Source organism: Nanorana parkeri, unplaced genomic scaffold (genome assembly GCF_000935625.1).
Source record: "Nanorana parkeri isolate BGI_ZX_2015 unplaced genomic scaffold, ASM93562v1 scaffold32, whole genome shotgun sequence".
Classification (NCBI taxonomy): domain Eukaryota; kingdom Metazoa; phylum Chordata; class Amphibia; order Anura; family Dicroglossidae; genus Nanorana; species Nanorana parkeri.
In genome coordinates this window covers 67,963-82,161 of record NW_017306300.1, presented here as the reverse complement: position 1 = coordinate 82,161, position 14,199 = coordinate 67,963, and the positions used below count along the sequence as shown (strand labels likewise).

Sequence of the window (14,199 nt, the reverse complement as noted above, 5' to 3'; positions counted from 1 at the left end):
TTTTTTTTTGGCCAAATGTACAATACTTTTATATGTTTGCATTATAAAATGATGTCTCATCATCTCAACAGAAAGTATTATAGTAGATTGTACAATCAGGTTGTAACATATATGGTGAACTTTAGAGCTGGACCTCTGAGAGACAGTTTCTGAGGTGCAGCCACATGAGAAAGGAGAGTGCAATGAACTGTATGGCTCTGCAGCAAGGGAACAGTTGTGTAGCAGCATGGCTCTGGATGCATAAGTGCCTTGCCACCCTCTCACCATAATCCTCCGTGCAATATTGCCCCCGTCCTTTTACCTGCATTCTTCCCTTCCCCCATTTTCTCTAATCACTCTGTATCTCCCTAATTGCAACATCCCTACCACAGAGTAGTGAGAGTGTCAGGCAATCACCCATCCTCTCACCCTCGTCCCCTCCTATCCCCATGTTCCCCCTGGGTGAGTGCCTGACAGTCTCACTACTCTGTGGTAGGGATGTTGCAATTAAAATTGTAGCTAGGCCTAATTCATTTTAATTAACTCATTTACTCCCTCCTTTTTTACCATTTGTATGCAAATCTTTTAATTTGGTTTTGTATGTGTTTTGCAGAGCCAAATTAAAAAGCTTGGAGTGGGTGCACATTGGCACCCTGGCTTTGATTGTAAGAGGATCTTGCCCCAACACTGTAGAACACACACAGATTGTTGGGGTTTAATGGCCATCACAAATTAACAAACAACAAATAATATTTGCAGGATACAAAAGCACTTTGCATAACCTAATTGTATCTGCAGTATAGAACAAAACAAGAGGCCCACGAAGCATGAGCAAAGCTCAATTAGTTGACTCTAATTAATATGCAATATAAATAGCTATGCAGCTTTGATTGGAGTGTTTGAAAAAAAAAGTAGTGTGACAGTGGTGGGTATGCCATCTTTATGATGTCCCACTTCTGCATGCTTTGGGTAACAAACTAGGCATTACATATATTCAGGGCTTTCAAAATTTTAGGGTGACTCACCAGTCAGTCAAAAATTTCACCAGTCAGCATGAGCGGACTATAGCCCTGCAATTTATGTTAATATTTTTGGGGACACATAGAGCTTTCTTTTGGAGGTATATAATCACCGCAGGGGGGGGGGGTATTTATTACTATATAATGAAAGAAGTACTGTAATGTTTTCCCTACGCTATGTTAGAAAACATTTATTCTTACCCATATTTTTTGTAAAATAAAAAAGATGGGGTCACGTCGGGTAAATAGACACCAAACATGTCAAGCCTTTGCACCCGCAAAATCACAAGAAAAACAACACCACCGAAAATTTGCCATAAGCTACACTTTAAACGCGTTTACCGCTTTTACCGCTCATCGGTTTAGTGCTATCAGCGCATAATGGCCATAACATTATTACTTTCACTCCGACGTTTGCGGTGATATGCAACATGTGCAGCACAATAGGCGAAATCGTTGTTTTTGCATGTAGGCTCACCCGACGCATGTTTGCATGTGTATGTGGGGGGCGGGGGATTTTTAAAAAAAATGTAGTGTTTTTTTATGCTTTCATTTTTTTATTACTCTTCTTTTTTTTTTACACTTAGCTTTATTGCTATCACATGGGGGGCTAAGAAGCTCCAAGACCCCTAATGCCACCTAGGGGCCCACTTCACCGGCTTCTCCCCAGCTTCTGAAGCTGTAGAGTGACAGCAGAATGCGGAAGTGATGTTATATACATCACTTCCTGCATTCGGCTACTGGAGAGGGGATGAGAGGGGTGTTAGTCCCAGCTGCACCAGGCACACCAGCCATGTTGGTCCCAGCCGCATTGGGCACAGCGGATCTCTGGACCGGCAACGGCAGTGACAGATGCTGCTAATAAAAGCGATCGGGCGTGTCTAGAGACGCCCGATCGCTTGAATGTAAAGCTCCCGGCCAGCCGTGTAATTACAATGGCCGGCCGGGAAGCTACTCGTCTGGCTCCGCCGTCCTCTCGTCACAGGCGAGAGGACACCCAGATTTTTCAAGCCTTGCATATATTAAAATTCCACCTAAAAGCACACCTTCAACCATTTTCCCTAAAAATCTACACATCTGTTGGGAGATCATGCGTAACTTTCAGCACATGAACTGCTGCAGCTCGCAACTATAAATAGTGTCCAAATGCACATAATGTGATATTAATAGTGATGATATTGTTTTGAATTGTGTCCAAATGGTGTTTCACATGTAACTGATTTACTAATGAGTCATTAAATGTTCATCCCATCTCCCATTTTTGTTATACCAGGAACAGGTCTCGCCATTGTTTTAAATGTTTGATCTTAGTTGTGCAACAGGATATTGACTGAATATTTTCATGCACTACTGTAAAAATAGTCAATTCCAATGTACTGTAATGTTCCTGTATGCTGCATGCAGTGTATAATGCCCTTTGCTTTGTGTCTACAGTATGTGACAGTACTGCCATACTTCTCTACAGATATACAGTTGTGGGATTCAGTGAATATCTGTTATCAGTAATATTTAATTTGATCTGTATTTCACATGCGGAGGACAGTAAATGTTTTCACTTAAATTATACACTTTCTTGTAATCTTTTAGGTGTTACTTATAGTAATAAGAAATCCCACAAGTGATAACAGTTTTGGGCAGATAATGCTGTGTCAATAACATTTGTAAACTTGGAGACCACAATGGGGAAGACTTCCATCAAGATTTTGTCTTCACCATTTGCCTGAGTTTTTCTCAGACTACATGTCAACCTTGTTTAAGTAATTTATCATAACACTGCTTGACAGGTGGCTTGAGGAATTCAACTATCCTAAGCAGAATAATCATTTTTGGGTATGCTTGTGCACCCATTTATAAAAAATGAGTATTCATTTTTTTAACAGTTTTTATATATTACAAAGGAAATCAGTGATCCCAAAGCTATAGTATTTTTGCAGACAAAAGACAAAGACAAAAAGCCAGCAGGTAGCAAGTGAGAAGCCAGTTCCAGAATGGTTTTAGAATGCCAGTTTTATATAAAAGTCTGATTTATGGCTACTTCTGAATAGCAGCAGATCACATTACATAGACAGTGGAAGAATACTACTTCTCTCAGTGCTAACAGAGACATGAATCTGTATCTTTAGTAGCAGTCAACAAATGCAAAGCTAATGCTAGGCTTTCTCATTAGAAAGCCCAGCATGCTCTGGCTTTAGGGAAAAATGAAAGCATCCTGTACTAAATGTTTATTTGTATAATAATAGTGATCTTCAAATAGTAATACAATTATAACATAGTTTATAAACTTGTAAATGTTTTAAAAAATGTACAGTCAACCAAAAACTGTAACAGCGTCCCCTTAGGAACTGAGTAAAAAAAATCAACTGATATTCCCTGGTAAAAAGGAGCAAAGCTTTTTCCACTGTTATCAAATGTAAGATTAAGGTATATTAATAAGCCAAGATTAGACCAGGTTTAAGGAGACCTGAATAGAGATTAATTCATAATTTGACAATTCACAATAATGTCATGTAAAAATGTAATATTATTAAATACCACATAGTTAAAATGTTACAAAATAAGCAGCACCATTTTGATACACATTTTAAATATGGAATTGGAAAAAAAAGATTAAAATACTGATTTCAGCATTTCATAAATAGGCTCCTTTTCCCATAAACATTACATTTACTGTCACAATGTAAAAAATAAATAATTGCTTGTTTTATTATTCCTCACACATTACTGTTTACAGTATATGTTTACTTGTTTTAATGACACATCCTCAGAAGCATTATTAAAGGTAGAACTGAATTTCTTTTTGTACGAAGCTGTTTTGGATTTTTACAATAAATATTTTTAAAGACTGTTATGGCAGTACCTGTAATGTACTTTACACATATAGGTTAAGCTTACTTTCAAGCTCTAGGTCAGTAATAATAGATCTACCTTGGATGCTACTAACCACGAGGGATATAAGTTAAGGTTTATGCATTCACACTCCTTGAATAGGTTAACGCAGATGCAAATTTATACTGGCTTTTTTACCATTTGATTTGACTAAATTTAACCAGATTTAGGTTTCCAGAATTCGGATAGGCTGGCTATAGATGACCACGTGTCTCCCCAAGAACAACAGGTGTTTATAGCTTTGGCTTGCCATTGCTTCTCATTCAAATTGTCTGACAAATTTGCACTTCTGACGGAAGCATTTGTAACCATCTCCTTGGAGGCACCACTAATGGTCCAACCCTAACTAAATAATTGCATCAGGATGTCACATTGGGGAATTATTGGGATGTTTATGTCCAGACTTAGATTGGTTGAGTGTTTATAAGATGGAGCTTTTCAGTGACCAATAAAATAAGCCAGAACATGATATGTGCACATAAAGATACACAAAACATCATACTACTACATCTAGCATCCCTATAGTCTGGATAATGACTTTTGATTCTGTGTATATGTACTACCTTAATAAAGAATGGCTGTTTTCATAGACCTGCAGTTATTTTAGGTTGGAGAGCTTCCACAGCTTTGAGGGGGGTGAGGATTAGGCATGTACTACCTTCTCACTCAGCGACCCTCACCAATGCGGCTATTTAAACCTGTTGCACATAATGAAGCAGCAACACAATCAGCAGTATTAAATAAATCTTACTCTTAAATTAAACAATCCATAGCAACCAATAATAAATTATTCATGTTGAAGTAAATCCAACTATGAGTTACTGAATTTACAGAGGAACTTTACTCATTTTTTAAAAATAACAACAAACACACCTTTAGAAATGTTTAGTAATGACAATCTTCAAACAGATACTTCTAGATAATTGCAGGCTTTGTATTCTTTGCATACCTTATTTCTCTTTTACTCCCCAGTCTTCCGACAGTGGGCATGTTAAATCAGGGCAGATTACTAGCTTTCACTTTACTTCCTGGAACTCCGGCACATATGACAAGGACATGTGACCACGCACATCTTCTCAGGGGAGGAAAATGCTTTTCCCTGAGATCTCATGAGATTACAGATGAGATTTCCTAGCAATGCTCTGCTGATGTAATCTTCCCAACATCCAACACTTTGGCACATTACATCATTTGTGCCAGAACTGGACCAGGAAGCAGATGAACTCTATGAAAATGAAAATCAAGTTTAACTAATGAATGTAAGATGATTTATATCAGCATGCAGAGCTGCTGATGTGATTGTTAGTGAAAGGGGGTAAAGGTCCACTTTAAGGCTAAGAACAAGATCTTGTAATGTACCAATAAATAACTGAATGTTGTGTAATGTGGCAAATGTCATTCATCTCTGGCTGAAGTATAATTTTGAACATGTTGAAATTTAGTTTAAAGAAGAACTCCAGGCAAAACTTTTATTAACCCTTGCAGTGGGGCTTCCCCGCACCACAAGTGTTAACTGCAAAAATGAGAACTTAACCCTTGCAGTGCAGGGGTAACCCCATTTCAAGGGCTAATAAATGTTTTGCCCAGAGTTATTCATTTCAAGAGTTAACTTCTCATTTACTGTATGTCTAGGGGAGAGAAATAAGAAAGCTGTGTTTATTTACCTGATCCACACTCACCCGCAGTCGGCACTCTCTTCTTCTCCCCCTCTGCTCTGACAGTAAACTGTTCCTTACTATGACAATCTAAGCAGTCCTTAGACTGCAGTCCTTAGTCCTTAGTCGGAGCAAAGGGAAGAAAAGGCTGCAGAGAGTGGACTAGCAACCTGGAGGGAGCTGGCAGGAGCAGGGATCAAGTAAGTAAAATAGATGTTTCCTGTCCCCTGGGCATAAAAGAGAAGGTAACCCTTGCAGTGCAAAGGCAGCCCAAATGCAAGGGTAAACTTTTTTTTCCCCTGAAATTTGGCTCTCTAACATAAATTTTGTAACTTCTATAACAAACTTTTCTAGATTATAAAATAATATTTACTTGTATTCTTGCTAAAAAAAATAGTTAATTCTCTCTTTTCAACAGGAAAATGGCCAGAGAAGATATGGAGGTCCTCCTCCAGGATGGGATGGTCTACCTCCAGAACGAGGCTGTGAGATCTTCGTTGGCAAACTTCCTCGTGATCTTTTTGAGGATGAACTCATACCATTATGTGAAAAGGTAAAACATACTGTACATTGTAGACAGGGAAAACTGGAATAATACAATTAAGTAATTAAACAGACCCTGCCACAACCTAGAAGATAAAAGCATGGAAACATAATATTTTAAATGCTTAATTGCAGAGTTTTATTCTTGCCATAATTTTTTTTTTAACTTGCAATGTACCTTTGAACTTGCTAGAAAATTGGACTACCTCACCCACATATAGTCTTATGGGAAGATTGTTGTTAAAAGGAATTTACTGGTGATAGGGTCTATTTAAGTAGATGTAGCAGCCAATAGTGCAGTGTGTGCATGTGGACAGAAAGTTGGTAAAGAGACTGGATGAGATCAGCAGCACTGAGATACAAAGGATAGAAAAAGTGAAAACAGCATTTTAGAAAAGAAAAAAAAAACATTGCAGCTGTTTATGATAAACAGTGCTGTTGCAAGCCAAATTTAGATATATGCTACATTTATGTCTGACCTGTATAGCATGTGTGCAGTATGCAGAATCCTCAAGTGACATTAAGAAAGGAAAGAACATCTTTACCTTTGGGATTAGTCACTAGTGTCTTCATTGGCAAACTTCCCTTCTACTCCTTTTCCAGTGGCAGCTGTAACATTTTAGATGTCCTTAACTTTCTGTCCCAATGAGAATGGTATTAGGACAGACAGTCATACTGAGCAGTCAAAGGGAAGTTCACTGGCAATAAAAACCCAACAGAAATTCTAACCATTCCAACTTCCTTCCATGCTAGAAAAACACTGGAATCCTGCTTCTAATGAATATTCAGTAAGAGTCAAACACCTTTAAATCTTAACCTCCTATTCATGGCATGATAGTTTCAAACTGCAGGATGCAAAATAAAATCTATGCTCCCATTGACAATAGCCAATTTTTTCCTTTGCTCCATTGTCATCCATCAATCACATATGGCTAAATATGTTGTTATATAACTGTTGGATGGCTGGGAACACAGAATGGTAACCCCAGCACCACCTCTAACTAACACAGTGACATTTGGAATGCAGTACAGAACACGCTTGAAACAGGTCGGTAAAGCAACCAAAAGCAATATGCTGTATATACTCCTATAGAGTAAATCTAATGGAGCTTGTACAATCATATAGTGACAAGTGTGGGCAGCAAAAGTAAGGCATGGGAGCTCTACCCTGAGCTCCCATGCCTTACTTTTCTTGCCCACAAGTGTAGAGTACAGTAGCTGAAAACCCCTATCACACATATTTGGAATCTAGCTTCTTTATGTACTGTATATAGGTGGTATCTTGTGTTTCTGGACAAGTACATGGCACAGCCTTATGCACCCTGTAACAGAAAAATGTGCATGCACAAATAGTGCACACAAGATTCTACTGGACTGGTACTTGTATTAGTGCAATTTCAATGTTAACTATTTGATTCTCTTTCATATTTGCATATCTTCACAGATAGGGAAAATCTATGAAATGAGAATGATGATGGACTTCAATGGAAATAATAGGGGGTATGCATTTGTAACCTTCACCAACAGACAGGATGCCAAGAATGCAATTAAACAACTAAATAATTATGAAATTCGGTGAGTAATCTTAAAAATGACACATATGCATATGTTGTTACCAGTAATAAATGTTAATCCTCAAGAGATAGTGTTAAAGCCATGCAGTTTATGGTTTAACAATCTCCCTAATTTACAACACTTGTTCACATGACGAAAATTCTCAGTTTTAAAAGTTGGAAAAATCTTGTTCGTTCTGGTGGAAAGCTGATAAGAATTACATTTTTTTTCTAATTGGCTGAGTATTTTTTAATGGTGCAGATGTAAGCTATTTAACAGGAACAATAATGAGCTTCACAATAAATTAGTATCTGACAGGAAAGTCTTTTCCTGTTGCGCATAGTAATCAGTCATTTTTCAGCTGTCATTTATTTCTAGTACAGACTGGCAAATAAAAGGAGGCACTTGCCCACTATGGTACTTCTTTTTACACTCTTTATTTCGAGAAGTTTTAACATACAGAAGAATATATAGCAGCATGGTGAGGGGTGGTCAAAAAATCTGTGTGCCTTGTGCATAGTGAATGCTGGAAATATCATTCACAAACTATTGAAGATAAAATAATCTAAGTATACCATTAAGATCAACTCTTTCAGAAACATCTCCAACATTTTTATTTTATGAGGATTTTTCACAGCAAGAGCAAACTGCTCAGTAAGTGTTGGTTTGTTTTATTAACGTTATTAAAGGACCAATGCTAGCTTACATTAATAAATCTACTCCATTGCAACGGTGCCCATAGATTTAAGAGGACTGTTTGATATGTAGACATGATTTGTCCACCCTCAATAAAAACAACTCTAGACTCCTAATAATGCTTATCTGAGACATAAAGAAGAATATCAACTACTCAACAGTTATCCCAGAACAGTTTTAGATCTACTGGACTCTTGGGTGAGTTTGTTCCATTATCTAGCAAAATAAGGCTAAATTAGGCATATATTATAGCATGCTTATGACTGGGTTAAGCAGGTAGAAACATTCCTCAAATCTACAGAGATCAGTTTCTGAGAACCAGAGATAAAGAAGGATTAGATCTTTACCCATTTCAACTAATGAGTTGGTGGTTTTCAATGTCTTACTTACTCTAGAACATAAGGAATGACAGACACCTGGCCATCTTTGGACATCCAAGTACCAGCAACTGGATAATGTGCAACCGTATCAGTGAGAAGAAGTGGTATCACTGCCTCAGTAAGGAAAGGGAAAGTTTGGCCAAGACATTTACAGGGTTATTCACAAAAAGGTGAAGAGTTTGGAGAAGGCAGGAGAAGTGAACAATCTAGGACCACATAGCTGAACTGGAAAGTGAGCTGAATTGGAGAATATTTATAAATCAGCTATTTTGGCCTAGATTGTTCACTTCTTCTGCCGTCTCCAAACTCTTCACCTTTTTTTGAATAACCCTGTTAGAGATTTTTCACATTTGGTAAAAAATAAAATGCATCAATAAGCACTTTTTATTGACCCCTCCACTGTACACCTTAAAAAGGCCAACCCAAACAAATAATTTTCATTGTGTTGTCAGAGCAGGCCACCTATGTCAAACCCAAGAAACTCAGTGGACTTGAAAAGTTATTCTACCCATAGTGCACTGGTCTTTATATAGTGAGTCAGGTATCACGTGTAGGTTCTGTTAATGTAAACTTGAATTGCTCAGCAACATTTTAATATGATATCAATATTACAGAAATGGGAGACTTCTGGGGGTCTGTGCCAGTGTAGACAACTGCAGGTTGTTTGTTGGTGGCATCCCAAAGACCAAGAAGAGAGAAGAAATTTTAGTGGAAATGAGGAAAGTAACAGATGGTGTTACTGAAGTGATTGTCTACCCCAGTGCTGCAGATAAATCTAAGAATCGTGGATTTGCCTTTGTAGAGTATGAAAGTCACCGTGCTGCAGCTATGGCCAGGCGGAAATTGTTACCAGGTGAGATTTAAAAAAATCATACATTTGATTTACATATAGTTCTGATTTCCAGCCTTTGTACTGTAATCACTTTTTGTTTACCATTACATCTAAAGTATGACTTTCATACTAAAATGTTTTTAATGGGAGTGAAATAAAAAGAATAATCTGAATCTAAGTTTACAGAGTAGCTGTTGGACTTATCTGTGGCCAATGTGAAAGATTCTACAAGAACAAAAAGGACTGAATCAGAAACTTTTATCTTTTTTAATCTAACCGGCTTTGTTGATCTTAATGTTGGAACCAATGTAAAAAAGACTGCAGCTGGGAAGCATCCAGACCTGAAGCGGGGTCAACCAAGGGTCAGTTCACCACAGTATGCAGAGTTGAAACATTTCAAAATGTGCCCCAGGGGTCAGTGTCTCGATCATATTGTACTTTTATCAGATTTGCATTGCCATAACCTTGACAAAAACTGTGGAATTTTGACTTTTGTCATAACAGAAGTTCAATTTTAGAATTAGTCCTGTAAATCAGTAAAACGAATACCCACATTGCTAAATCACTTCATAATTCTAAGTAATAGGATTACTGCTCATTGCAGAACAGTGGGCAGGGTCATGCAAATAATTTGTATACGCACCCCAACAACCAAATGCACTTGCAGAACCCCTGATGTATTGCAAATATAGCCTAATGTTATAGGGTCATTTATTCCAAAATGCATACAGCTGTTCCATACTTTTTGGTCATCGTCGGTGCAGTATCCATTGATGCTGGATGTGCATTGGGCCACTGGGACTAAAGCAATGTTGGTTAATTTAGTAATTATACAGGACCTCAGGTGCATTCTCCCACATGTCCAGAGGGCTGCAAAAAAGCTCAATAGTCAAAAATGTGTGTTCATTTATACACAGTAAAATGCTTGTTTTACTGCAAATTACCACAATGCACAGTAACACATGTACTGATGTGTGTGTGTGTGTCTGTGTTGGAGTGGCATTCATTCTGAATGGTAACCCAATGCATTTTTACAGTACCAGAAAATGCCCCTATGCATGGCAGTGTGTTGTGATGAAAAAGCCATGTGTGATTTTTAGTGTGTTCAAGTGGGAAACCAACCAATTTCAAAACAAACTGGCTGCCATGACACAAAGCATGTTAGCATGTGCAAATATATGAAGGGGGTCCTAATTCAAAGAGCATTTACAACCATTAATTTAACTCACAAATCCTTGTTTCTTTTAACTTTTTTAAAGTTCTTCAACACTAATTTTTCACAAGGGCAGGACAGACAGCCGCTGCAGAGCCCTACACAGGCAGATCATATCCTGACAGTCACTCATAGTGGTATCCCTTGGTGATTATTATTACATATGTGGACCCTACTGTTGGAATGTGACCGGCACTTCAGGAGCCAGTGTGCAGTTAAGGACTGGCAGCTTGCACATGGCAGCCTCTGTTTACATTTTAACTGCACTGGAGCTAATATGCTTACCTTGTGCCAAACACTGAGTGGACCGCACACAGAGGGGGTGGCGGGCCATGTGTTGGGTATCAGGGGGATTAAAAGAACAATTTGCATGGCTCCACACTATCATAAAATGGGTAGTAATATTTGGGGATATGTGATGGAACGAGGCATGTAAGTATCTTCTGATCTAAGATGGCTCTACACTGATTCAGTTGGAGGGCTTTTTTTAATTCCTATAATCCCTTCTCACCATAACCCTAATGTGTACATTTGCTTGTCACTATACTTTTGCAGCAGTGGTAGCCTATGAAGTGTTTGGTTTCTCTGTTAAAACATATCTGAGGGGATTTTTAGTGCGATACAGCTGTATTGTTCACTTCTCCTGTCTTCTCCAAACTCTTCACCCTTTTGTGAATAAGCCTGTGAGTATTTCATATTTTCATTTTCCTGACATGTTTCACAATTTTATCAGATACATTTATTTTGCTCTTCCATTGGCAGGGCGCATTCAATTATGGGGTCATCCAATCGCAGTGGACTGGGCAGAACCAGAGGTTGAAGTTGATGAAGATACAATGTCATCAGTTAAGATTCTTTATGTCAGAAATCTCATGTTAACAACAGCGGAGGAGACGGTAGAGAGAGAATTCAATAACATTAAACCAGGTACAGAGTTAAACTTCATTCTCTTATTAGTGAACTAGTATATGGCAACTGACTTGCATACACTTTGAAGTTGTGTTTTGTTTTTTTTTAAACCAGGTCCAATCATTTAGAATTTAGATTTTATGTGTGTTAATTGTGGGAATCTACTTAAAGTGTATCTACAGAACAAGAATTTTGTTTTCTTTTTGGATAGAGAAAGAAGAAATGTATAAAGGAGACATTTTCTAATGGGGACACTTGTTCTGGTGTCAACTGTCTGTGAGGGTACTTATATTGAAGAACTTTCCTCTTAATTCTTGTTGTGCCTATGGGACAGGAAGTAATAGGAACATAATTCTTCTTAATGGGACACCTGGCAGGGGTTTAACCATCCCCTAGTCTATCAAAAAACTTTAAAAAAAAAAAAAAGCTTGCTCTTCAGATATAATTTAAACAGTAAGACTGGATGAAATACATTTTGGTTAACTGATTAACTATAACCTACCATGGATTATTGTATTTCATTTCAGTTAAATCACTTTTTAGGATAAAAAATATAAGCCTAATACTTTTAGATGTTTACCATTACTATGGATTTTATGCAATTCAATTTCTCACACAATATTGAATCTTCAGCTTTATTATTAGCATGTGTGAGAACTTTGAACTGTGAACTTTGTGAGTTGATACATTTCTATGCAATAAATCTAAGTATTTATGTGCTTCTCAAATCAACTTGGAGATAGGAGATAGCAATCAGACCAGAATAGAATCGTGTCTTTTTGACTTCAAAGTCCTGTCCTTGTAATCAACCATGAAGGCATTTTTACAACTCTAGAAAGACACATGCATGATTTTGAAGACTCTATCCACTTCTACATATCAAAATAAACAACAGATATTCAAACATACTCAGCAGATGATGAACAGTGTCTTAATCCATATTACCATTTGAAGGAAAGCACCAAATAACATAACTCTTTTGGGAGTTTTAAACTAAAAATATACCCACTAACACTGGAAATTTAGAATGTATTGTCATAGCATATGTATAGTTTTTGCTTGGTTCAGCTCCTTCTCATTCAGGAAGGCATGTCTATACTGTCTCTCAACCATACTAAACAGTTTAATGTTCTAATTGGTCATTGAAGCCAACATTTATATTTGATATTTTCATTGGGGGTGAAGCAAATCTGTCAATATGAGAAATACACATAGGCTGCAAATCCTGATTTCCTTAAGACTGGTTGTAATGCTAATTCCCCTCTTTATTACTTCCAGTCACTAACTCAGTACTAGTGTGCAGACCAGGAGTTCTGATTTCACTGGCTGCATACTTATTCTGGCAACTAGCATTTTCAGAAGAATGGCAGCTTACATATTACTATGGGCATGGGTTTCCTTTAATGTAGACATTAGGGGTGAGGCTTTGTCTTGCGTTCTAAAAACAGAAATTATGCCATGGGCATAAATGATAGTTGTTAACAGAACAACATGGGCCAAGTTTCACTGAAGTATGGAGTGTGAATTACATTCCAAATCAGAACATCAACAGCAAATGTGATCAGTTGCCATATGTTATCACAAAACATTTCCCTTTTTAACACATTAGTTAAACCCTGTCCTGTTTCATGTATTCATATAGGGATATTTAATCATTTTCATTTTTTATGTATAGGTTCAGTTGAACGGGTGAAGAAAATTAGAGATTATGCCTTTGTACACTTTAACAATCGCAATGATGCTGTTGACGCCATGAATGCTTTAAATGGCAAGGTAAGATATCTGCTGAAATGGCACATCTTTGATATAGTTAAGATCTGAACAAAAATGCTGATTATGATGGCATTCATCTGTGATAAAGGTTCAAATCAAAGTCTACAACAAAATGATCAGTTTGCCTTTCATACTACTGTTTGCTGCTGCTGCTGTGTATAGGGAATTCATTAATTGAACCTGTAAGGTGCTCACAGAAAAAAAAAAGGTCTCTGTGCTACCACAGATGATTTACAAAAGTCCAGATATTCAAGCCTCACTAGCAACCATAGATGTGTGGTGCCAATTATGGAACAAAGGTCAAAGATCTGTTCAATGCAGAACAGAACAAAGAAAGAAGAGTGAAAAGACAACAAATATGCACACATCCACAAATATACTTAAGTGGCCACTTATTCATGAGATTATAAAACGTTATCTACATACTGTGCATAACACTATTATCTTGCTAGTGTTGTAAGTTATGATTTAGAGTTAGCCAAACTGCTAAATGGACATCTCTATTAAATTGGATCACCTCATTACTCTTTTAATCTGGTTGAAAGCCCTTGGCTACTGGTCAACCATTACTCCTGTACACTTTAAAACACTTTAAAACATAGTTCACATTTCAGCATCGATCTATGAAATACATTTTAAAACTGTATTTTGCAGGGGTCAAGGTAGTGCTCCTATGGGCTACAATATAGTAGTTGATCTAGGTTCTGATATATGCACTGCCCTACCAGGAGCTCTGTATACTCTGCAGTCTGCTCCGATG

The 14,199-nt window shown here is 37.5% G+C and overlaps 1 protein-coding gene across 2 annotated transcripts in view; it reads left to right on the top strand.

The window, feature by feature from the left end:
* Positions 1 to 14,199, top strand: part of A1CF (APOBEC1 complementation factor) — a 47,019-nt gene that overhangs the window by 17,069 nt on the left and 15,751 nt on the right. For both annotated transcript variants that reach the window (XM_018568539.1, XM_018568531.1), the window contains exons 3-7: positions 5,958 to 6,092; positions 7,527 to 7,657; positions 9,327 to 9,565; positions 11,520 to 11,684; positions 13,342 to 13,439. In XM_018568539.1, coding sequence (XP_018424041.1) covers positions 5,958 to 6,092; positions 7,527 to 7,657; positions 9,327 to 9,565; positions 11,520 to 11,684; positions 13,342 to 13,439 — 768 coding nt within the window. The remainder of the gene's footprint in view (positions 1 to 5,957; positions 6,093 to 7,526; positions 7,658 to 9,326; positions 9,566 to 11,519; positions 11,685 to 13,341; positions 13,440 to 14,199) is intronic.